Source organism: Marmota flaviventris, chromosome 19 (genome assembly GCF_047511675.1).
Source record: "Marmota flaviventris isolate mMarFla1 chromosome 19, mMarFla1.hap1, whole genome shotgun sequence".
Lineage (NCBI taxonomy): Eukaryota > Metazoa > Chordata > Mammalia > Rodentia > Sciuridae > Marmota > Marmota flaviventris.
Window position 1 is genome coordinate 19473235 of NC_092516.1, and position 24483 is coordinate 19497717.

The 24483-nt window shown below is 60.0% G+C and overlaps 2 protein-coding genes across 2 annotated transcripts in view; both read left to right on the forward strand.

Annotated features, from left to right (window-relative positions):
• Positions 1-10342, forward strand: part of Il4r (interleukin 4 receptor) — a 33962-nt gene extending 23620 nt beyond the window's left edge. Inside the window, exons 6-10 of the mRNA XM_027948803.3 lie at positions 3104-3260; positions 4293-4392; positions 5728-5806; positions 7263-7312; positions 8036-10342. Coding sequence (XP_027804604.2) covers positions 3104-3260; positions 4293-4392; positions 5728-5806; positions 7263-7312; positions 8036-9545 — 1896 coding nt within the window. The 3' untranslated portion in view covers positions 9546-10342. The remainder of the gene's footprint in view (positions 1-3103; positions 3261-4292; positions 4393-5727; positions 5807-7262; positions 7313-8035) is intronic.
• Positions 10343-21914: 11572 nt separating this feature from the next.
• Positions 21915-24483, forward strand: part of Il21r (interleukin 21 receptor) — a 44163-nt gene continuing 41594 nt past the window's right edge. The window contains exon 1 of the mRNA XM_071605583.1: positions 21915-22006. The gene's annotated coding sequence lies outside the window, so the exon portion shown is untranslated. The remainder of the gene's footprint in view (positions 22007-24483) is intronic.

Here is a 24483-nt window from a genome sequence, read left to right on the forward strand (position 1 = left end):
TTTATTCTGTGTTGACTTTGTCTTTAGGCAGGCTCTTCCATTGTGGAGTGTCCCAAGGTCTATAGCCAGAAGCCATGGTGGGAAAAGTGCTTCTGGATTGCCCCCCTCCAGGAGTCCCAGGAAAATCTTAGGGATGATGTTCACTGGTCTGGCTTGCATCTTGTGTCAGGCTCTAAACCAATCACTGTACGTGAGAGGAGGGAGGTGCAGGCGGAGTGCTCTGATTGGCCAGGGCAGAGACAGAAAGATGAAGTCCAGCTTCTGCTGTTGGCGGGGCAGACGCTATAGAGCCGCCCCATCCCCCATCCTCTTCCCAAGGACAGAGCCGCACCTAAACACTTGGGTTGCTGGCTAGGGCTGGTCACGTGCTCCCCTCTAACCAACCACAGGCCATGGATTGGGGTCAACCCTGGAGCTGGGGACAGTTTACCTTCCTGGATCACTGGGTGCCTAAACCCAATGGCACAGATTCCGGGCAGGTGTCCAGCTGTGTCTGCCGCACTGTGGCTCCGGCCAGGTGGGATGAAGACCGAGATGCTAGAACTCCGCCGTGGACTTTGCAGGATGCAGTTAGTCCATCATCCCGGAGGATCCAGCCAAGGCTGTGTACGGGGAGTGAATGGGACCTGGGCACTGAGGGACGCCCAGGAGTGTCCTAGAGAGAGGGAAAGAAGCTTAGCCAGGTCGAGGGGACTGCAGGAGAGATTTGGAGCCATGAAAACTCATGGCATCTGTGGGATGAGCCCCGGGGCTGCAGAGTCTGGGGTCAGGGGTTTGCAGTGAGCAAGCAGATTAGGCCACCCGTCTATTTGCAGCTTTGAAAACAATGGTCCACGTACTCTGTGTCCCCAGCGGCAGGTGGCACATGTTATGCTGTGAACGCCCGTCGGTGGGCAGGTACGGCCTTACCCCCAGAGATGAGGGAAACCAAGGTGGGGGGGTGAAGCACCTCTCCTGGGGTCCCCCCTGGACACGGCAGAGCAAGGACATGACCCCCAGAGCCCCTGGTCTTTGTCCTGCCCCGGATGTTTCTGACCTTTTCATTCAAAGACAAACAAACCACAAGCAGTTCTTTAGAAGCCCTGGCATCTGTTTGGTGTCTTGGTAAAACACTTCTCAGTGCCCTGCTCCTCTCCAGGCTGTGGGACTCCTTTGGTGACATAACCTGGTGGTGGCTTCTTGCTTACTCCAGAAAGAGGGAGAAAGGAAAGAGCATCCTCCCCTGCCCCCTCCTCTCCCCCCCCCAGCCCTGCCCCCCAGCTCTGACCCCCCAGCTCTGCCCCCCAGCCTCTCCAGCAGCCCTGAGCCCGGCTTGTTGTGAAATCCCCCCGTGGCTCACCCTGCGTCCGGGGGTCTCCCCAAACTCACAAACAGAGGCCAAGCCTCCAGGACTTGGGACCTGAGGGGGGAGAGGGCGCGTGGGTCTGGGTCCTGCAGGGAAGCGAGTTCTGGGCAGCCCCCTTCCTTTAGAATGGATGGTGAACACTCTTTAATTTTGCTCCCCACGTTTGAAGCTTTTTAGGGGGGCAGGGCTAAAAGTAATATTTACATAAAGTGAAAATTCACCTGGCACGAAAAAACTTGGAATGGAATACGGGTCTCGCCCACCCCAGCCTCTTGGCCGCTGTTGTCTGGCCGGGGAGGGGAGGGGACTGCAGGACGGGGCCAACAGGCCGAGAGTCTTTCTGGAAAGGAAAGGTGGAGGCGCGCACATTGGCTCTTGGGTTTCTTGGGTTCCATATGCTGCGGTACCGCGTCCCTATCAGGGTAGTGGGTCTCAGGCACGAGCCCCCACATTTTCAATTCTGCAAATATTTTAATGGAATTGACACAGGTGCCTTAGACTAGGCTGGCGATCGCCGGGCGTGGTGGTGCACACCTGCAGTCCCAGTGACTCGGAGGCTGAGGCAGGAGGATTACAAGTTCAAGGCCAGCCTCAGCAACACAGCAAGACCCCATCCCCAAATGAAAAACAGAAAGGGCTGGAGATGTGGCTCCGTGGTAGAGCACCCCTGGATTCAATGCCCAGTAGCAAAAGCAAATAAATAAAAGGATCTAGAACTTATAGATCCTCCCTCTGTAATTTTTGTATGCATGTGCAATACATAGGTCTGTTTTTTCAAATGCTCCAATTGTTCACCTGTTATTTGGGGAAAGGGCTTCTCAAAAGGTCAGAACTCAAAAAAGATGATATTTGTTTCAAGTTTGTTTGGGGTTTTGGTTTTCTGGGTGGTGCGGGGGATTGAACCCGGGGCCTCAGGTGTGCTAGGCAAGTGCTGTGCCGCGGAGCCACACCCCCAGCCCCTGGGTTTAGGCTTTCCTACGTGCCCCACATCTGGGATGATGGTTAATGGGCTAATGGTTTGTGAGGTCCATTTTTGTGGGGCAGGCGGTGGGCACGGCTCAGCTGGGTTCTCTGCTTTCGGGCATTGGCTGTGGCTGTGGTTTCAGCCGAGGCTCGACTGGGGAAGGACAGCCCCCAAGCTCCTGTGACATCGGTGGCGTCCAGCTCCTTGAGGGCTGTGGGCCAGAGAGGCTTGGTGTTGTTCGGAGGAGCCCTGAGCCCCTGCCCCTGTGGCCTTTCCAAAGCCATCGAGCTGGAGAGAGTTCCTATAGCTGGACGTTACTGTCACATACGGGCAGCCACATCCTGTCCCCTTCTCCGGATTCATGTCACAGGTGCTGCGCAAGACAATGACTTCCTGGTCCCCAGGGGCATCTTGAGCCTGGCTGTCATGGTCCCTGGGCCCCCTCCCTTTGTTAGGAAAGAAAAGGTGCCTGGCTCACTCTGCAGGAGGTCTTGGTGGTCACTTCCCAGCAGGGATAGTTTGGACAAGGCCCTTGACCATGGTTGGGGGTGCACGGACCCTCCCCGTGCGTCAGACACTGTGACTTCCTGTGCTCCCAGCCCCATACAGATGCTCGTCCCCATGAACCCACTGAATCCCAGCAGCTGGGGAGTAGGCACGTTTTCATTATCAACCCACCTCCCCATGCCCAGGCCAGGGGCTCTTCCACCTAGCAGATGGGCTCAGGTCAGCAGGGAAGGACGGCGCCCCTCCCCGCCTTGGTGGCGCACTGACATCTCCCTTTCCTCCACCAGTTCATCATCTACAATGTGACCTACATGGAACCCACTCTCCGCCTCGCAGCCAGCACCCTGAAGTCCGGGGTCTCCTACAAGGTGCGGGTGAGAGCCTGGACCGAGAGCTACAACGGCACCTGGAGCGATTGGAGCCCCAGCGCTCAGTGGCACAACTGTGAGTATGGGGGTCCGGAGCACCTGGAATCTCCACACCCCGCTTTTACTCTGTGGCCAGAAACTCCCCCTGGCTCTTCATATCCTGGGGTGCGTCTAACTGCATGCAACGAAATTGCCCACGGACAGTGTATCAGTCAGGATAGGTAGGTCCAGCTGCAGTAACAAATAAGCCCACGGTTTCCATAGCCAAACACCACAGACACACACATGCTCCCATTACAGTCCAACGCAAAAGTTGCTGTTTTCTGAGCTCTGTAGGCAGAACTGGCTTCGCATCTGTCTCCAGTGACCAACCCAGGGTCAGCCACATAGCTGGGGCTTGGCTGTTGGGTTGTTTGGATTCTCCTATTGATCTGGGGAGGGAAAGGGAAATATAGAGCAAATATACAAAGTTCTGGACACTCTTTAATTATTTCAACAAATATTTACTGAGCTCCTGCTGTGTGGCCAGCCCCGGGCTAGATGCTGGGGGTAACATGGTAATGACAAAGCAGAGGGAAGTTCCTGCTCTTGAGGAGTGTTTTTGGAGGTGGAGACGAAAAGTAAACAAAGAAATAAGTCAGAGTCAGGCGATAGGAAGACATAAAACAGCAACTTTTGCACTGGACTGTAATGGGAGCAAGTGTGTGTCTGTGGTGCTCGGCTATGGAAACCGTGGGCTTATTTGTTACTGCAGCTGGACCTACCTATCCTGACTGATACACTGTCAGGGGAGGGGATAGTGGTAGAGAGGGAGCTGGGAGAAGGTGAAGATGACATGAATGTGAGCTTTGAGCTCAGGCATCCCTGCCCCAGTTGGTGCACTCAGCTCTACTTCCGGAGAGGGGCAAGTTCAAGGTCACGAGGTGGCGCTGAGCTTTGGTGGAGCAGAGAGGGTGGGGATGCAAATGTGACCGTGGGCTCAGGGGGACAGTAGCTGGCAGTGAGACAGGAGGGGCTTTGGGCAGCCAGATCATAGAGGGCCTGGGAGGAGGGTCCCCAGGCTGGCTCCGGCACGACGCGGGCTCACCGCTGTGCTCCCCACTTGCAGATTACCAGCCGCCTCTGGTGCAGCGCCTGCCGATGGGCGTGGGCGTCTCCTGCCTGGTCATCATGGCCATCTGCCTGTCCTGCTATTACAGCGTCACCAAGTGAGTGCCACGCTTCAGCCACGATGCCACCGGCCAGCCAGGGGGTGGGGATGGCCCTTCTGTTCGCCTGGCCCTTTCATGCAGCCGTCTCTGTCCACGGTACAGGGACCCTGAAGGAAATAGACGGAGGGGGACGGAGAGGTGTTCCGCATGCTCCTGGGATGGGCACTTGAGCTGCACCTGACTGGGGAGAAGGAGGCGTCTCGGGCAGCGGGGGACGGGGGTGGCACCAGGGAGATGGAGCCGTCCCCTGCCCCCTTATTCCGCTGGGTGCCTGGGCTCTGGTCCAGCCACTGGGGCACGTGGCAGGAGCCAGGAGAGCGGAGACAGTTGTCCTGGTGGAGTCAGGGACTCAGGTCGGAATCCCAGCCTGGCACCCGGTGGCGGGTGACGGACACGCTGGGCTCCTCCTCTGCAGGGTGACAGTGAGTCTGAGGGCGTAGGCACCCACCTGGGAAGCCCACCCTCGCCTCGGAGGGGGCTGGGAGGAAAGCGGGGGAGCCTGTTTGCAGTGAGTTCTCTCCGTGGGTCACGGAGCCTCTGAGCCTCAGTCCTCCCTGCTCTGAAATGGAACTAGCAAGCCGTCCCCCCACGGGATTCCAGGTGGCTGAGAGGGGCCCACCCTTGGCTGGGCACATGGGTGGGCGGGACATCCAAGTCCCCTCCATGTCTTATCACTGATGCCTCCAAGTGGCCCAAGGCTGGCCTCTGCTCTCTGAGCCTCAGTGTCCCCAATGCCCATGTCCCTCCCAGTCCCCACTCACCGTCCCCCTCCAGGCTCTGGGCAGTGCTTTGAAGGCACGGGGCATGTTTTCCACCTGAGCCTTTGCACCCTCCGTGCCCCCACCTAGAAAGCCAGTTGCCCAGACGTCACCAGGGCTCCTCCCAGACGTCCCAGGGCACCTGGCTAGGTGAGGGGTACGTAGTAGATGCTCAATAAACACGCGCTGGCTCAAGACGTGGACTGTCCTTCCCCGTGACAGTGCACTGGGACTCCAGACAGAGGCAGGAAGAGGGGGAGACGCTGTCTCCTGGGCCCCCCCAGCTTCTCAGGCCACTTCACACCTCCCCCTGCAGCTTGCCCTCGCAGGAAGCCCAGAACCGTCTCTCTGCAGCTTGAGTCTATCCTGATTCTCTGGGGCCTCGTCTCCTTGTCTGGGGAAGGGGTGAGCAGCAGGATCTGTCCCACGGGGTCACCGGGAGGATCCCGCAGAGCAACACCTGTCGGCACGGTCCCCGAGGCGTCCTCAGGATCGGAGGACAGGGCAGTTGTCGTGAGCGGAGCGTTAACCGGCCCGTGATCAGAGACCAACAGCTTCTCCTCTTGTCTCTCAGGATCAAGAAAGAGTGGTGGGACCAGATCCCCAACCCGGCCCGCAGCCCCCTCATGGCCATCGTCATCCAGGACTCCCAGGTAGCCGAGCGTGGGGGGCTTCGGACCTGGGTGGCTGGGAACATGGCTCCACTCGCCTGCGAGGCCAAGGATATGCCCTGGCTTTGGGGAAGGCAAGGGGACAGGTCAGCAGCCGCTGCAGGGCAGGGTGATGGAGGACTTAATGCAGTCCAGAGACTTCCTGTCCCCTCCCCTTGGCTCCCGGGGCTACTGTTCCAGTCTGGGGTGGCCCCTCTGGGGTTGGTCTCTTAGCCTGGGTCATTTCTATATCACTGCCCAGGCCAGGGCCGGTACAAAACAGGAGAGGGCAGAGCTGGACACAGTGGTGCACACCTGTAACCCAGCAGCTCAGGAGGCTGAGGCAGGAGGATCGCAAGTTTGAGGCCAGCCTCAGCAACTTAGTCCTAAGCAACTTAGTGAAACCCTGTCTTGAATTTAAAAAAATAAAAAGGACTGGGGGTGTGGCTCATGGTTAAGCACCCCTCTCAGAGGTGGGGAACGGAAGGTGGCAGACTTTCTGTGCCTTCCTCTTAAGACCAGGAAGCCGCCCAAAGCCTCAGCACATCTCAGTTCTCCTTGGCCCGAAGCCCTGCCCTTTCCTCACTGGGTCCCCAGGAAGCAGTGGAGAGCCTGAGCCCCGCAGGGCAGGGCAGGGGCAGCTCCCCATCATGGATCTGGCTGAGTGGTATCAGGTTCCCCAGGATGGAGGGGGGACGAGGCCTCTCTAGATTCTTCAGAGACCCTACTGGACTTGAGTCCACTGGCGCTGGCTTGGGTCCTGGTCCTTCCACTCAGCTGCAGCGTAGGAGGAGCAGGTTGCTGAACTTGAGCCTCAGGTTCCCCCGGGGGCTGTGACGTGTTCACCTCTTTGGCTGGTGGGGGATCCACTGAGAAGCCCACGCGAGGTGCCCGTTACAAATACCATCGGTGTATCAGTCAGCTGTTGCTGCATAACAAATGACCCCCAGACCCAGAGGTTGCAATGGCCACCATTTACATACTCCTGCCTCCGCAGGTTGGCGGTTGGGGCTGGGCTGGGCCTCCTTCGGGGATCCAGTGGCTGGCGACCATCACTCGCAGAGTGGGAGTAACTATGCCATGGGCCACTCACCCTCCAGCACAGTGGCCCAGCTTTCAAGGGTGGGAGGTCACAGGGCGTCCTGGGGCCTCTGCCCAGAGCTGGCCTAGCATCGTCCTCTGCCTCCAGTCACTGAAGCTCATCCCAGGGCAGGCTGGACCCACGGCTGTGGCAGTGGCAGAGCTCCGCGGCCACTTCTGTCACCCGCCAGAGTCACCGTTATTATTAGGACAATCTCAGTGGTTCCCAGGAGACCGAGGCTGAGAATGTAGGTGACTCTGACCACCCGTGCTTGCCCCCCGCCCGGTCCGACGTCCAGACCTCTGCACCGCAGACCCCCTGGACACAGCCGTCACCAGGCGGGCGGGGAGCGCTATTGATGGTCTGTCTCTGTTTCAGGTGTCGCTGTGGGAGAGGCGGCCCCCGGCCCAGGAACCAACCAAGTGCCCGTATGTACCTGACCTTGGGTCACGGCCTGTGCGGATTGGCAGGGTTAGATTCGGGACAGTGACCCCACCTTGAGGACAGAGTCCCATGCCCCCCCTCACCTTGGCTTTCTCTTCCTGGTGTGGACAGGGGGCCGAGCAGGGGTGTTTGGGGGAGTGGGCTGCTTGCCAGCTAGGACCCCCAAGTCTCACAGGCAGGACGGGCACATGCTGGACGCCCCTGGGAGTGCCCAGTCTGGCCTGAGCAAGGAGGCCGTCAGCAGCTCGGGAGGCTGCCATCATTGTTAAAAACCCACTGATTGTTTGCTTCTTTTCAAATCGCCACTCTCCGGAGCCTTCAGACAGGACACACCTCCCTGTCCTTGTTAGCTGTCCCTGCAGGGCCTCCTGGGAGCTCCTGGACCCTGCTCCAGCCCGTGGACCCCACGAGCGTTCTCACTGTGGTGGCTTAGGCTGTGGTCTGCCTTCTAAATGTCACCGTCCCCCTTAGGAACTTTGCCTGAGTCAATAGACCAAGTGTGTATCAGGTGCTGGGCTCTAACTGGGCCCCAGGGATCCTGCAGTAAGACAGGCCCTGCCCTCGGGGGTTCCCAGTCTAGCCGTGGAGCCTGAGTGCTAAGCCGGGAGGCACACCGGGGTCAGTCAGGGATGATTTCCGCTGGGCTTTGAAGGATGAATAGGAGTTGGCCAAGGGCAACTGACCCTGACCCAGCTGCTCCTTTGCAGACACTGGAAGACGTGCCTGGCCAAGCTGCTGCCCTGTTTGCTGGAGCATGACGTGAAGAGGGACGAGGAGCCCAAGGCTGCAGCGGGCGGGCCTCTCCCGGGCCCTGAGAAGCCCACGTGGCGCCCCGTGGTCCTCTGGCCGGAGAACATCAGCGTGGCCCCGTGCGTGGAGCTGCTGGAGGCCCCGGTGGAGCGTGGGGAGGAGGCAGAGGAGGAGGAGAAGGCCAGCGTCTGCCCGTCACCCGAGCACAGCGGGGGCTTCCAGGGGGGCTGCGAGGGCATCATGGTCAGGCTGACAGAGAGCCTGTTTCTGGACCTTCTGGGAGCACAGGATGGCGGCTGTCACCAGCGGGGCTCAGGGGACTTGTGCTGCCTCCCACCTCCAGGAGGGGACAGTGCCCTCCCCAGCGTGGGGCCTGAGGGGGCTGCTTCTGAGGACAAGGGGCCACCTTTCCACCCAGAGCCAGCTCCTCCGGCCAGTACCAGCCAGGGCCCGGCCAGCCCGGGCTGCTCCGAGGGGACCCTGGTCATCGCAGACAACCCTGCCTACCGCAGCCTGCAGAGCCAGGCCCTGGGCCCCGCGGCGCTGGACCCAGACGCACAGCTGGCCGGGTGCCCTGCCTCCCAGGGGCCCCGTGTCCCCCGGCCCCCAGAGCCCCCCACCGAGCTCCAGCCTGAGCCGGAAACCTGGGAGCAGATCCTTCGCCAGAGCGTCCTGCAGCACGGGGCGGCCGCGGTGCCCGCCTCGGCCCCCAGCAGCGGCTACCGGGAGTTCGCGCAGGCGGTGGGGCAGGGCGGCGCCCAGGACAGCGGGGCGGGCTCCGGCCCCTCCGGAGAAGCCGGGTACAGGGCCTTCTCCAGCCTGCTCACTCCCAGTGCCCCCTGCACAGGGACAGCAGGACTTGGGGCTGGCAGCGGGGACGGGGGCTACAAGCCCTTCCAGAACCTCGTTCCTGGCTTCCCCGGGGACCCGGCTCCGCTAACCGTGCCCCTGTTCACCTTTGGACTGGACATGGAGCCACCGCACGGCCCCCAAAACTCACTCCTCCCAAGCCCCCTCTTCGGGCAGCTTGGCCTCGAGCCGGAGGTCAAGGGAGAGGACGGGCAGAAGCCCCTGCTACCCCCAGAGCAGGCCCCAGACCCCCTCAGGGATGACCTGGGCAGTGGCATTGTCTACTCAGCCCTCACCTGCCACCTGTGTGGCCACCTGAAGCAGCACCAAGGCCAGGAGGGGGATGGCCAGGCCCACGTGGTGGCCGGCCCCTGCTGTGGCTGCCATTGTGGAGACAGGTCGTCACCCCCAGGGAGCCCCATGGGGGCCTTGGACCCCAGGCCAGGTGGGCTCCCTCTGGAGGCCCACCTCGCTCCAGCACCCCAGGGACCCTTGGGTGCCTTAGAGGAGAGCAAGTCCTCACTGTCCTTCCAGTCCGCATGCCCGGCCCCCTGCAGTGCTCCAAGCTCAAGTGAGACCCCCAGAGTGGCCCTGGTCTCCACGGGCCCCTCCTCCTGAGGCTTTCCTGGGTCTCTGCCCTCGGGATGTAGAGTCTGCGGGTTGGATCTGGGCCGACCCCTGCCTGGGAAATGCTGCCCGGGGGCAGCCCAGCGGGCAGATTACCAGAGCTTCCTACCAGAGATCTGTGGAAGGAAGCCGTGAACTTGGCCTAACTGAGGCTGCAGAGACGGACCCTTCCCCTGGCACCGTCTGGACTCAGCACGTGCACTGAGTGGAAGGCCGGGGGCAGCTGTCCGGGGGCAGCGCTTACAGGGACTGAGAGTTCCCAGGAGCTGGCTGCCTGTCCGAGCTTCCCCAGCAGCCTGGCCCGCTCTGGCCTGCCCAGGGCACTCTGTCCCCCACCCTGTGCTGCCCCAGCTCCCCGAACTGGAAGCTGAGCCCAGAATCCGGCAAACCAAGGAGGGAAAGCTTGGGAGGCCTTGGCAACGGTGGGAAACGAGCTGCAGGGCGCGGGGTGGGGGCCCCTCAACACAGCTGCTCTGGGTCCATAATGCGAGGTGCAGCAGCTCAGCTGCACCAGACAAGGCCAGAAACACGGTCATCACCAGTAGTCACAGTCGCCGCCAGCTGCCTGTGCCGGCTGCAAGCCTGGGGCAAGGGGGTCCCAGGTACACAAGCCGGGCGCCCTGCAGCTGGACCGCCCTGCAGCTGGTCTCCACGGCCGCCGGGCCGCCGGCACCGGGGCTGGGCAGTGTGCATGCCTTCAAGGTCGCCTTACCACCTGGTCTCTGCTGGGGACAGTGGAACAGGACAGGGCGGGAGTTTTGTATAAATAAAGATCCTTTATCTCTGTGTTTTTTGTTTACTGAATAAACAGACGGCGGCACCGCGGTGGGGACTTTGGCTCTGAGCACACGGGCCCTCCCCGGGCGGAGCGGGGCTCGGGGCTAAGTGCCCGGTGGCCTTTGTTTGGGTTCCCCGGGGCGGGACCAGAGAGCAGTCCGCGGACTTAACAAGTGATCACGGAAACCCAGTTACGGGGCTGTTGGGGAGGGACAGAGGCGACGCTGGGCGTGACCCAGTGGACGCCCAGCCTGGGCCACGAGCGCCTCATGGCGCATGCCCAGCGCACTGTCCGTCATCGGTGGAGGGAGGGCCGTCCGTCATCCAAGGGAGGGAAGGCCGACCCTCATTGGTGGAGGCAGGACCGTCCGTCATTGGTGGAGGCAGGGCCGTCTGTCAATGGTGGAGGGAGGGCCGTCAGTCACTGGTGGAGGGCGGGCCGTCTGTCGCTAGCAGAGGACTGTCTCCAGGCGCCAGTTTTCCAGCAATACCAGCTGCTCTGGAGGCGGGAGGGAACTTCAGACAGCGCTGGCCATGTTTGAGTCGCTCATGGCAGATGGCAACCCTGGTTGCTACACCTTTTTTTTTTTTTAATATTTATTTTTTCGTTGCAGCTGGACACAATACTTTTATTTTATTTATTTTTATTTGGTGCTGAGGATCGAACCCAGGTCCTCGAACGTGCTAGGCGAGCGCTCCACCGCTGAGCCGCAACCCCAGCCCCTGTGCTACACTTTGCCAAGACCACAGAAAGGGTTCGTGGTGGGCCTGCGGCTGGATCTTCATCATCCTGTAGGTGATCAACAGTCCGAGCAGATGGAGCGATGGGGTGGGTCCCAGGGAGGCGGGCAGGGGATCTTGAGCGCCTATGTTGCAAACACCAGCAGGAGCTGCAAAGAAAGCAAATAGAGCTCGGATACAGGGTGCTGATGGTGCTTAGGGAGGCTGTCAAGGAGGTGACATTTGACCTGAGCCCGCAGTGACCAGAAGAAGCCAGGATGAACTGGAGGGAGAACATGCTGGAGGAGGGTCAAGCACGTGAAAAGTCCCTGAGGCACGAGAAGTGTGGAGAAGTGAGCCAGGGACCATGGCCAGGGCGTGATGGGGCCAGAGTGAGGAGTTTGTATTTTAGCATAAACACCCGTGAGCCCTACGCACTAAGAAACCCGGTGCAATAGAAAACAGCCTCCTGTCAATTCCCCCAATCCCACACAAACTTAAGGTACCCCAGAATCTGGAGCCAAGGAGAAGAAGAGGAACTACTGAAAGTGTTTCCCCAATAAGGCTCCCTTCCACCTTGCAGAAGCAGAGAACGAACATTCCTCCTGACAGCACTAACTGGGATGGTCGAAATCCTCCTCATTAATATTTTTGCCCTAGGACAAAAAGATCCCCATCAGAATGAGCCGACTCACATCAGGGGACCCGCTGCCAGGCCTCCCAGAATTTCCTTGATCAAGGAAGGACCTTTTAAAAATGTCCTTAAAACCTGGCCCCTGATCTCCCATTAAGTCAAGGAAGCCCCAGGGCCGTGGGCGTGAAGCCTGGCTACTCACTCCTCTGTCCCTTAATCCCTCCTGGGCCTCAGTTTTCTCATCTGTAAAGTAGAAAAGGTGATAGAATCTGTGGGTCCCCCCACCCAGCCTGGCCACACAGGTGGCGATACAAGAAGGTGCAGATGGCTTGGAAACCAAAGCTTCTCGGTCCCCTGGGCCTCCTCCGGGCCTCCATGCAGGGTCTCCTGATGACCCCAGGCTCCCCAGCCTGCGCCTCCCTGGCCTGCGCCTCCCTGGCCTGCGCCTCCCTGGCCTGCGCCTCCTTGGCCTGTGCCTCCCCAGCCTGCACCTCCCTGGCCCTCACGGCTCCCTGGCTCATGCCCACCCCTTGGCGGTGCTCCCTGGTGACTGGGACCTAGGGACAGCTCCTCCTTGAGGGGTGACTGTTGAAGCTAACAAAAGCTGAGATCCTGACCAGGGCCAAATGTTAGTTCAAGTCTGCAGGAAGGGAGGCTGGGGAGAGGGAGGAGCGGGGACTCTGGCTCCTCTTAGGGTCATCTTAGGGAGGGGTTTTAGAGTCCCATGAACCCCACGGAGCTGTGGCTAGAGGGGAATGACCCCAGTCCACTTCCTGTTCCCAAGGACAGGGCACCATACACTGGTGAGTTATAAACAAAAGAGGCCCGAGGCTGAGGTGCCACCCCTGGTGACAGCCTCCTTGCTGGCAGAGTCCGCAGGTGGTTCAGAACGTCGCCAGTGTCCCCTGGTCTCTACCAGGTAACATCCTGGGGCTCCACCCTGCTGGCCTCATCCAGTCCTGACCTCCGCCAGGAGGCCCCCCTGTCCCTCTGTCCCCAGAGCTGGGTTCCATTTCTGCCTCTCCGTGCTCCCCCTGGGGACCCCACGCAGCCCAGCTCTGGGGGTCCCGCTGTGTTTAAATCGCAGCAGAAAGATCTCCCGGCTTGTTCTGAGGTGGCCTCTCGCCCGGACGGGCAGCCAGTGCGACCGAGGACCTTACGATCTCACTCCATGGCCATCCGTCAGCGATTATCTTTGCTCTAAATTGTTTACTAACATTTAAACTTGATTCCTACGACATTTATTCCTTCACCTCGGCCTAGAAGGCAAGAGAGAAAGATCTAGAAGGGAGGAAAACCAGGGGGAACAGACTGCACCCACGTGGCACCCCAAGAGCCACGGGGAGGGGGTGGCAGGTCGGAGCCCCTCTCCTGGCAGTCAGCGGGGTGGGGACTGGGCAGGGTGCTGGTGGCACCATCAGAGCCAGCTGGGGATGGCCTGGTCCCCTCTGGAAGGGCCCAGCTGGCTCTGGGGGGCCTCTAGCTGCCCCCTTGGGGGGTCCCTCCCAATACCACACCCCACTCCTGCTTTGACAAAGATGGGGTCCCAGGGGGTCCTGAGTGCATCTGCTTGGATTTCTCTTCAAAGCCCGTTTCGGATCACTGGTGGCAGGTGCCAGCCTTCTCCAAGTGAGAAGCCACCGGAAACCCCGTGCCCCGGGCACCTGGCACCCGTGGGCGGCTGGGTTTGGAGAAGTCCCTCCCTGACATCCTGTTCACAACCCTCTGGCATTATTTTCCCACGGAGGTTATTAATTAAAAACCAAAAAAAGAGAGAAAAAAACCCAGCACGTTCTCGAGCCCCCGCTGCAGGGGCGGCCTGACCTCACCCGGTGCCGTCAGGGCCCCATGTTCCCGCGTGGGACTTGCCCGTGATGTAAGGGGCAAGTCACACAGTCACCAGCTTTTCTCTCCCGTGCGGCCTGGAGGGGCGGGGCCGCGCCCTCTGCCTCGTGGGACCCTCGGCCTCCTCCAGTTCGGTGCTGTGTGACCAGGCGCAAGGTACTTAACCTCTCTGGGCTTCAGTTTCCTCCTAGATAGGAGAGGAGGGAGGCCCGCGACGGTGGCGTGGGAAGCACATGACAGATTGCGACACCAGGTGATCTTGATTAGCCCCAGTGTTCCCAGCAGGTCACTCAGCCCTTGGCTCAGATCTCACCGGCTTCCACTGATGGCCACAGAAAAGCCTCCGGAAAAGCGCCCCAAAGCTCGGCTGCTTGACTCCTGCTGCCCCCTGGCGGCCCACAGGGGCCCCAGCGCCCGTCTTCATCTCAGCTGCTCCAGGTCCCGCGGGGGGCGGGGAACCCGGCCGCAGAGACCCCACCCACCTAACCCCACCTTCCTCCTCCCTTCATTCTCCCACAACCCCGCCAGCCCCCCAAAGGAGAGCCTGAGGAAGACTAGGCATCAGGGAGCGCCAAGGGCCAGCTGTGTGGCACCGGGCCAGTAGGCGACCTCTCTGTGCTTGCTTCATCTGTAAAGTGGGGAAAATAATGGTATCTCCATGGAGGCGTTGTGGGGGGAGTGGACTACGTTCGTGCAGGCCAGGCCCTCGGGAGCATGCCTGCCCACGCCAGTGCCTTGACTGGGCGCTGCCCTTGTTCTGGATGGAATACCGAAGGCTCTGTGGACGGGGGAGGGGAGGGTATAAATCACCATCAAAGAAATGGCAACGTTCTCAATTTAATGTTACTTTCATATAAAAAGGACAAAGAAGCTGGGCATGGTGGAGCACGCCTGTCATCCCAGGGGCTCAGGAGGCTGAGACAGGAGGATCGGGAGTTCAAAGCCAGCCTCAGCAAAACCGAGGCCCTAAGCAACTCAGGGAGACCCCGTCTCTAAATAAAATACAAAATAGGGCTGGGGATGGGGCTCAGTGGTTGAGTGCCCCTGAGTTCAATCCCTGGTACCAAAAAATTAAAAAGAAAAAGATGATGATGATAATAATAATAATAAAAACCCACAGAGATCCAAGAGGAAAGAAAAAATCGCCCCACCCACACGATTCGGTATATTGCGCATGCGCAGTTCCAGTTGGCTAGGGCTGCGCTTGTGTTTTTTCTTTTCTTTTCTTTGGACCCAGGATCACTCAACTGAGCCACGTCCCCGGCCTTTTTTATCTTTTTTTTTTTTTTTAGGGCCTCGCTAAGTTTCCAAGGTTGGCCTCAAACTTGTGATCCTCCTGCCTCGGCCTCTCAAGCACTGGGATTGCAGATGTGCCTGACCCCACCTGGTGCCCCAGAGACACCGTCGTCCACGGATGCGCAAGCCCCTTGTATGGAATGGCATGGGGGTCCCGGTGACCTGCCCACACCCTCCGTCCCCGGTAAGCCCTCTCCAGATCACTAGAGATACCCTGTGAGCGCTCTCACTGTGCATGGGGGTCCCTGTCACTCTGCAGTGACGAGGACAGTCTGCACATGTTCTGAACAGACACAATTTAAAAAAAAAAAACAGTTTTCAGTCAGCAGTTGGTTGGGTTCAAGGGCGTGGAGCCCACGGGTGCAGAGGCGAGGACACCTAGACCTGCACCCTCCTGCCACCACGCTGCCACGCTGTCCCCTCCCTCATGCCCACCCTCGCCAGCCTCAGAGGACCTGGCCCAGACCCTGCTTCTGTCCCCCCTGGGGACGCGAGGCTGAGCGTCCACCGGTCTGTCCGAGGAGGACACGAAGCAAGGACGCGGGGATTGGCAGAGACAGAGAAGGACACTGGCCTGACCGGCTCCCTCAGGACCTCCAACCACAGGGTGACCTCAGTGTCAGCCACAGGCGACGTTCTGATCCTGGCCAGAGTCCAGCTCCTGTCCCCAGCCAGCGAGGGGCCTCTGACCCCAACAAGACTGGTTTCTGACCCAAGCTATTGACCTGTTCAGGATCCCAGCCACAGGCTGCCCTCGAGCCTGGCCGCAGGCTGACCTTCCACCCCAGCCGCGGTCAGCTTCTGCTTCTGCCGCCCTGGCCCCTCATCCTTTATAACTGTCTCACAAGACCCCACCCAGGAACTGGCATTTGCCGAATTCCTGCTGCCAATTCAGCTTGAATTAATTGGTCAACAAAGCTGAACTGTCTGTCCTTCCTCTCTACCCTGGGACCACAGGGCAGGCTCCCAGTTCTCCTTTCCAACCTGAGAGCAGCGTGAGAAGGCCCCTTTACCACTTTTCTTCTGCTTTATATGCGATGTCTGGTGCTCTGGCAGCCATCATGTGATCATGAGAGGACATGCTTGGAGAGGAAAGATAGTGTTCTGAATACAGCAGGGTCTGTGTCCTTGGAGACATCATTGAATGATCAAAGCAACCCTTGGATTCTTAAATAAGCCATAGCATGCTTCAAAAAAAAATAAACCCATGGAGTTCCTTTGGCAGCTTTAACAATTGTAGTAGTTAGAATAATAGACATACAAAGACGTCCTGTCTGAATCCCCAGAGGCTGGGAACAGGCTGTGTTATGTGGCAAGAAGGAATGAAGGTTGCAGATGGAATCAGAGCTCCTCACGGCCTGGCCTGGAGACGGGCACGTCATCCTGGACCATCCAGACGGACCGACTGTAATCACAGGTCCTTGGGGGTGAGAGGGGCGCAGGGGAATCAGAGCCAAGAGAAACTTGGGGGTATCATGCTGCTGGCCCTGAAGACAGGGGCAGTGGCCGAGAGCCAAGGAATGCAGGCGCCTCCTAGACACACAAGGTCACAGGTGGGACTCTCCCCAGAGTCCCCCGAAGGATGGCAACCCTGGGGACCACACTGAGCTTCTGACCTGCAGAAGTGTCACATGATAAATCTGTGGGAGTCAGTGCAGCTGCGGGGTGGGGCCACAGCCCCGGGTCCCACCTTGGCTTCTGGACAGGGCCAGCTGTGGGGAGGCCAGCTCCGCGCCCCTGTCACCCCGCAGTCCCACGCTCAGGGGGACCACCCTGGAATGCGGCACTCTGAAGCCCCCACCTTGAAATTCTTACTAGTTCTGTCTTCAAGTCGCAGCCGCACACAGAGGGCTTGCAGCTGCATCTGATGGCTGTCACCTCCTGCCACTGCTGCTCCTGGGCAGGGTCCTGGCCACCTGCCGCACGCCCCCAGCCCTCCACCCCCCTCCACCTCCCATGGCCGCTGCTGCCCTCTGCCCTCTGCGGGGGCCTGGGGGCCATGGAGGGCAGGGCCGTGGCTCACCTCATGGCACCTCGGGCTGGGGGTGGTGACAGCGTCCCTGTCCTGGTGTGTCTGCCCAGACAGGACAAGCCTTCCTTTTGTTGGTCCTGGGGATTTAGCGGGGGCCACTTGCCCACTGAGCCACATCCCAGCCCTTTTTATGTCTCATTTTGAAAGGGGGTCTGCTAAGTGCTTGGGGTCTCACTAAGTTGCTGAGACTGGCCTCCAACTCTCCATCCTCCTGCCTCAGCCTCCAGAGCAGGGATGACAGTGGCAAGACCAGCATCACGCCTGCCCCAGGAGCCCAGAGGCCCCATCCTGAATTCTTAACCCTTTCTCTACCTGCACTGCCAAGGCCGAGCCTCCTCCCCACCCTGCTCCTGGGCTCTCCCGGGGCCTCCTCTGCCGGCCTCTGCCCTCACCATTGCACAAGTCCCAGTGCAGGCCAGGCCCCCTCCGCCTGCCTCGTAGCCCTCCCCCTCCCCTCCCTCCCTCCTCTCCTCTCTCCCCTCCCCCTCCCTCCTCTCCACTTCCTCCCCTGCACCCGCTCCTCCACTCTCAGTGCACAGTGGGCCTGACCCGGCCTTGAACCTGCTTTCACTGAAGCCCTGAGGGCTCCTCTCCATCCGCCTTCCTGCCGCACAGGGCCTCTGCTCCCCTCTCAGAACTGCCTCCCCCTCCGCGCTGGAGGCCTGCCCCGCGCCCAGCCGCCCCAGGTCTCCCTCTCTGCCCTTCCCTAAGAATCCAGGGCCCCCCATAAAGGCCCCCACCTCCTCCGCTCCCCTCTCCCCTCCCCCTCCTCCCTCCAACTCTTGATCCTCCTGCCTCAGCCTCCAGAGCCCCTTCTCCCTCGCCCTCCCCCCTGATCCTTACTTACTGTGTGTTGGGCACCACGTGGGCCCTGGAATATAACAGAAGAGCCAACGAAGATCTCTGCTCCCCTCTCCCCCTCCACCCTTTCCCCCTCCCTCCCGCCCCTCCCCCTCCCTCCCCTCCCCTCCCCCTTCCTCCCCTCCCTCCCCTCCCCCTCCCTCCTCTCCCTCCCCCTCCCCTCCCGCCCCTCCCCTCCCCCTTCCTCCCCTCCCCCTCCCTCCTCTCCCTCCCCCTCCCCTCCCCCCTCCCCGTCTCGTCTCCTCCCCCTCCCCCCTCCTCTCACATTCTCTCCCTGGAGTTAACTGCAGCCTTCGCTAAACTGACTGCAGTTTCACGGGGCAGCGATTGTGCAGCCCAGGACCCAGCGCCCCTGGCACAGAGGGGATCACAGACACCATTGGGCACTGTGGTGCACTCCTGTAATCCCAGCAGCTTCGGAGGCTGAGGGAGGAGGATTGCAAGGCCAGCCTCAGCAACTTTGTGAGGCCCAATTTCAAAATACAAAGGGCTGGCGTGGGGCTCAGGGCTGGAGCACCCTGGGTTCAATCCCCAGGACCAAGAGTGCACTCAGGAGGCTTCCTTGGATGGACTGATGGATGAGTGATAGAAAGACATGTTCTAAACCATCAGCCCAGCCCTCTCACCTCAACCCCAGAACCATGTCCCCAGCTATGGTGGGGCACATCCCAGTGACCACAGCTTCCCCGGGGACACGTCCTGCAGCCTAGCCGGTACACCCCACCATGTGACGTGATGAGCATCATTCTATTGGTGTATGTTATTGACTCTTTTCATTTTGATCAGTTCGCAGTCTTCCCTCTGGAAGGAGCCTCCAGGGAGCAGAGATTTTCGTTTGCTTCACTGTTGAATTCCAGGGCCCACCCCCGACACATAGTAAGTGCTCAATAAACACGTCTTGAACCGATGAGCGGATCTCACCACGGACAAACCCACAGATCTCAGACTCAGTGTATCCAAAATAGCCCTTCGTCCTCCTCTGGGGACATCCTCCTTTTGGTTCCTGGTCTTGATTGCTAACCTACCCAGCAGGCATCACCAGGCCTGTGCCTTCCTTCCTCATCTGCAGATTCTGGCACCGTCTGTCTGTCCCTGTGACCCTTCGCCCCGGCTCCTCCATGCACCACATGCACCACACTGTCTCCTGCTTGCAGCCCCTGGGCTGATCCTAACACTGCACCAGGACCAGGTGGTGACGGAGTCTCCCTCCTGCTCCTAAGGGGACACAGGTCCCGGAGGTCCTGAAGGTGATGTGAGGTGGCCTTGGGCATCAGTTCGGGAAACTTGTTCCTTTTTCAGCCTCTCTCTCCCTCGGGCCTTCCGCAGGCTGCCAGCAAGTCACCAGAATTGAAATGACTCGGTTTTGGTTTCACTGTGGGCTCTGCAGTTCCGTCTGTTTATGGTCAAGGAGGCTGGCGCTCCATTTGTGAAGGGACAAGGTCTCCTCTGAAAAGAAAGCGAAACAGGTCAACCAACACGAAGGGCTCAGGAATCAGGGTGGAGGGGAAATGCAAGTATGGCCCACGTGACCTGTCGTGCAGCAGGATGGGCCCGGGAAGTGTCCAGAGCTCCTGGCAACCAGGTCCCGGTGCCCGGCTGCCCCTCAGTGTGACACCTGTGACACCTGCAGCCACGCTGGGACACGGCCCTGGCCCCATTCCCAGAGCACCTCGTGCAGTTTCGACCCCAGGCCTGTCTCTTCACTCTGGCCTGTCCCTCACGCCCCTCCGGGACCACTCTGTGCCCCTGTCGCCCAGCACGGTCCTCCCTGGGGAAGGACCCTCGCCACTCCCAGCCCCGCACGTGGCTTCCGCGGACCTGATGTCACTCTGCGCTCCCACAGCGCGCGACTCTGGCGCGGCCAATCAGAGTGCTCCTTCCCCAATCCGTGTAGGGATTGGCTCCCAGGCGCTCATGTGATTAAATCTGACCAATGAGAGCCGTTCCCTGATCCATCCCGGGAACTGTCACTTTCTTTCGCGATTCGTAGCTGATAGCTGATAAGGCTCCACCTCTGGGAGTCCCCACCCCACCGCACACACTTTTTTACTACCATTGAGGCTCCCTTATCCTACTTGGGGTTGAGAAGCAAGCAGATTCCAGAGGCGGAGGCTTCCAACCTGCAGAAAAAAATTTGAGCACCTTGATCCATCCATGCCTGAAACTACACTCTAATTTTTTTTTTTTTAATCACTTGCAACTACAAGGCTCCTGGTCAAAGAATGAGTTTAAGCTTTATTGACATAAAATTCATATAGCATATAAGTCACCCTTTCAACCATTTAAAAATGCATGATCCATAACACACTGGGTTCTAGTAGAGTCACAGTGTTGTACCCATGTCACCACTGTGTGATTCCAGAATCTCACAACACAACCACCATCTCCAGAAACAAAAATAAAAACATGATCCTTCTCACCCACTCCCAACTGCCCTCCCCCAGTGCATGTCACCACCTGAAATATCTCAGGCATTTCTCTGAGCACCCCCTCAATACAGGGCCGGGTTGTTCTCCCCTCTGTGCACACTCCCCGTGATTTTTAAATCTTATTTATTTTTAATCATGAAACATTTCAAACAGACAGAAAGTCAATCCCCGTGTGTCTCCTACTACATTTTTGATGTCGGGAACTGGGACTTGATTTCTTCTTGTGTCCCCATTTCCCAGCACAGGGTCTGCACCAGACAAGGTGTTCAGTCAAGCAAAACAAGAAACCAACCCGGGCCCACCCCCACCGTCTCAGCCCTGGGCTGAACCAGAGCTTAAAGATTCTGCCAACGTTTGTTGATTGGCTGGTTGACCTCCTTAGTAAACGTCAGGACCCTCCTCCTGCCTGTGTGTGCAGGGCTGTGGTGGGGCTGGGCAGGAGGGACTTTATCTGAGCCGATCACTTCCCACACTCTGACATTTAATTAAACCCAGAACTAAACTGACAGTTGTTTACCATAGCTGGGTACCCCCCAAAATTCCCCCACTTCAGAGGCTTACAGGTAGAATAGTGGGGAGGCTGAGCAGATCAGGGACGCAGGGCCCGTGGCTTCTCTGTCTCTGTGTTGTCCCATCTGTGCAGCACAGCTGATGACGCTGAATACCCTGTGGGGTCACGGGGGGTTGGCTGAGTGAACCCCTGCTGTCCTCAGAACACGGCTGGTCCTTGAGGAAGTCTGCTGCCCAGGGTGCTTAGCTGTGTTCTCCCAGCGCTGCACGAGGCCACCCAGCACTGCACGAGGCCACCCAGCCACGGCCCCCGGGGCTTACCCACCGCCTCGCTCCACTGCATCTCAGGTTAGGCGCTGCCTCCTCCAGGAAGTCCTCCGGCTCCGCAGACCTTGGGTAGGTACTGCTCTTTGGGCTTCTTGGTGCCCATGTGTCCCGTCCGCACCAGCAGGGACAGTCTCAGATTCCCCCAGGTGCCCTGAGTGCAGGCTCTCATGGTGCACACCTGTAATCCCGGGGACTCGGGAGGCTGAGGCTGGAGGATCGCAAGTTTGAGGCCAGCCTTGGCAACTTAGTGAGACCCTGTCTCAAAATGGAAGATAAAAAGGGTGGAGTCCAGAGGCAGGGCCCCCTGGCTTCAATCCCCAGTGCCCCCCCCACCCCAGAAAAAGAGAAAGAATATACCAGAACATGCATCGAAGGATAACAAGAGCTTTTGAGTTGTCCCTGATGCTTCTGAGACCGTCCTGACCCAGGCACCCAAGCTCTGGCTCCGTCCTCCCTGTGTCCCGGGGAGGACAGGTGTGCAGAGCCCGGGAGCAGGTGGGGAGCAGCAGAGGCTGCGACTGGGGCTCTGGTTTGTCCCTTGCTGGTTGACCCTGGGTTTGGGCTGCGGGGGCACCGTGACTACGCTGTGGGGGCCACATGAATGGCTGCTTTGGTCTGCCCAGGGCCAGCTGTCCTGCCACCAGGTTTTGTGTGAACGCCTCCCTCCTCCTGGGCTGCTCTTCCCCTCCTGGCTGACCGCAGCTCCCTTTTGTGGCCTGAGGTCTGTGCTCCCCACCTCCCCCGCCCCCCAGGCCCTGAGCTCCAGCTGTCAGTAAGTGCTTGTTGACTGACTGACTGACTGTGCTTGGTAAATATTTTTGTGAGACTTTGACCTTTTCCCATGTGAATGTGGGGAAACCACGGCAGCTTGAACTTTCAGTAAGGCAGAGGCCCTTTGAGGAAGGGAGGCTGCACCGAAACCCAGCCGGCTGCCTGGAAGCCGAGTCATCGCGGCCCATCCGCCCTGGGCTGCAGCCTCTTGGAAGAGCCGCTGTCCCTGGGCCAGCCCTGCCGGGAGGAGGTCGGTGACTGAGGAAAGAGCTTGTTGGGGGGCAGGGGGGGGGCGCTGGGGGATGGGAGGCAGAAGGGCTTGCAGGGTGGGTGGGTAGCGCATCTGCAAATGCATGTGGACTTTGTCCTTTGGAGCGTGATCTGGTCTCAGGGACTGAAAGAGCCTGGGGTGCCAGGAAGGTGGCATGCTTGCACCTAATGCCAGTCTCTGTCCCCTGCACCCTGCCTGCTCCTGGCTCAGGCGGGACCATGTGGCTCTAAGGAGAGGAGCCCCGGATTCCCGCGAGTGCGTGGAAGCCGGAGCAGGTGGCGGTCCCTTCACTTGGCCGCCGGGTGCAGGAGCAGATGGAGCCCGCGTCAGGCGTGCTCAGGGGACCCCGGGTGGGAGCGTGCGGGGTCCTCCGCAGCCTGTCGCAGGACGCACTGCTACCCGGGAAGCTGCGTCCGCGCTCTTGGGCCGCAGGTGCACACGGGTGTGAGTAGGGCTGGGGTTTCACGTGCCCATTTGCACACACAGGCCCGTGAATGAGCTCCTGAGCACCCGAGGGGGCTGGTGTGGGGTTTGTGAGAAGGATCGCGGGGCTGATTGACCCCAAGCCCCAGAGGTCCAAATCGCCATTTGGGGTCTTCTTTTCTGTGCGACCAGGGACACTTCCTTCATTTCCTTGGGCTTCGGTTTCCTCATCTGTGATCCGGGCCAGCGATGACGCCCGCCCCCTAGAGTTGTTTGGGGGAATGAATAAGATACTGCCATCTGGCATACAGTAGGCGCTCAATGTGTGCTCGCTGTTGCTGTTTTGATGCGTGTGTTGAACTCACCTGTATCTGCACATATGTGTCCCCCAGGAGGACTGTCTTAGAGCGGTTGGGACGTTTCATGGGGGCCAAGGGGAGCGTGGATGGCAGGGGGTCGGCAGTCCCCGTCTGAGGCGGCTGGAGGTGGCTGGGCTGTGGACGGTCCTCGTGGAACAGTCTCTGCTCTGAGGATCAGGCCCTTCCCGCTGTCCTCCTTCTGCGGAGGCAGAGAGACCTGGTCTTTCCTTGGTCACCTACCCGCCCTGCAACTGGACGGGCCAGCCTCTGCCAGGCCAGCTCACGGGGCTTTGAAGAGACAGAATGAGAAGAGGGTGAAAAGCTGCCACCGAGGTAGAGGGTGGTCCCCGCTGTGCCCATGTGAGTCCAGCCGGGGGTGAGGCTGGTTGCCCGCCGGATTCTCCCACAAGTGCCTATAAACCAGGCAGAGCATCTGCATGCAGTTGGCGCTCAATGTGTGCTCACTGTCCAGAAAGGAGCTGCGGTTCCAGGAGAGCCCTGGAGCACAGCTGGGGCTGGGCACTGGAACAGCCTGTCCTCCGTGGCCAGCCTGGCTCAGGGCTGGCAGGAGCCAGTGTGTGTCCTGGGGTGACGGGCAGCGGCAGAGCCGGGCTGGCCAGAGGAGGGCGGGGAGAGCCAGCAGGTGCAGGGCCTGCGCAGGGGCCGGGATCCAGAAAGAAGCCCGTGCCTTCCCACAGGGCCCAGGCGAGTGCAGGGGGCAGCCAGCCAGGAGACTGGGGGACACATGGGGACACACAGGGCAGGCCCCGGCGGGGGAGGGAGGTGTGACCACAGGCAGAGAGAAGTAAGAGAGTGCGCTTCACCAACATCTGGAGGGACAGGGAGCAGCTGTGCACAGGCCCTGAGAGCAGCTGCAGCCACCAGGTGACCAGAGCCCTGGAGCAGGAGGGGAGGGGACGACTTTGGGGCGGGAGGACCTGCCGCGGGGAGGTTGTCTTAGTCTCTGGGTAGACACTGGGAGGCCTGGGGGTTCAGAACCTGGGCGGGACACGCTCACCCCACTTCGGGTCTAACGTGGTCACTCTGACCCCGAGGGGAGGCCCAGGGGCTGCAGCGAGAGAAGCCGCGGCCGTAACCGCCTGCCCAGGATGCTGGTGGCTCAGAGCCGGGAGGTGGCCTCCGTGTGGATTCTGGGTTTGGAGGTAGAGGCAGCAAGAGTCCCTGAGGCGGATCCGGCTGGTGGGAGACAGGGGGGCAGGCGGGGGTCTGTGCCACCGCCATCCTGGCCCCTGGCCCCTCCCCTCCTCAGTGATTGACCCCGAGGCACAGGACCCCAGCAGCCACCTGTGTTGAGCCCTGGCCGGGGACGCGAGACCTCCTTGCGTCTGCAGGCTCACCCCGGGGGGCCTCCTCACCCCCATGTGTCAAGTGGGGTGCAGAGGCTCAAAAATAGGAAGGGCCTCACCTGTCCCCAGGGGGTGGGGACAGCACTTCAGATGTCCCCTCTGTGGTCCACAGCCGCACGGTTCTGTCTCCCAAGGGACATGAGGAGAGGCTCTTGAGGATCGTGCTTGGTGGGAAGAGGCATCTGGGGGTACAGGCCAGGGGACGCTGAAGCCACCTGCCATGCGCAGGACGGCTGCCCGCCCCAGAATGACCCAGCCCAGCTGTGCCCAGGTTCCCGTGGACACGCTCCATTCACGGGCTGTCCAG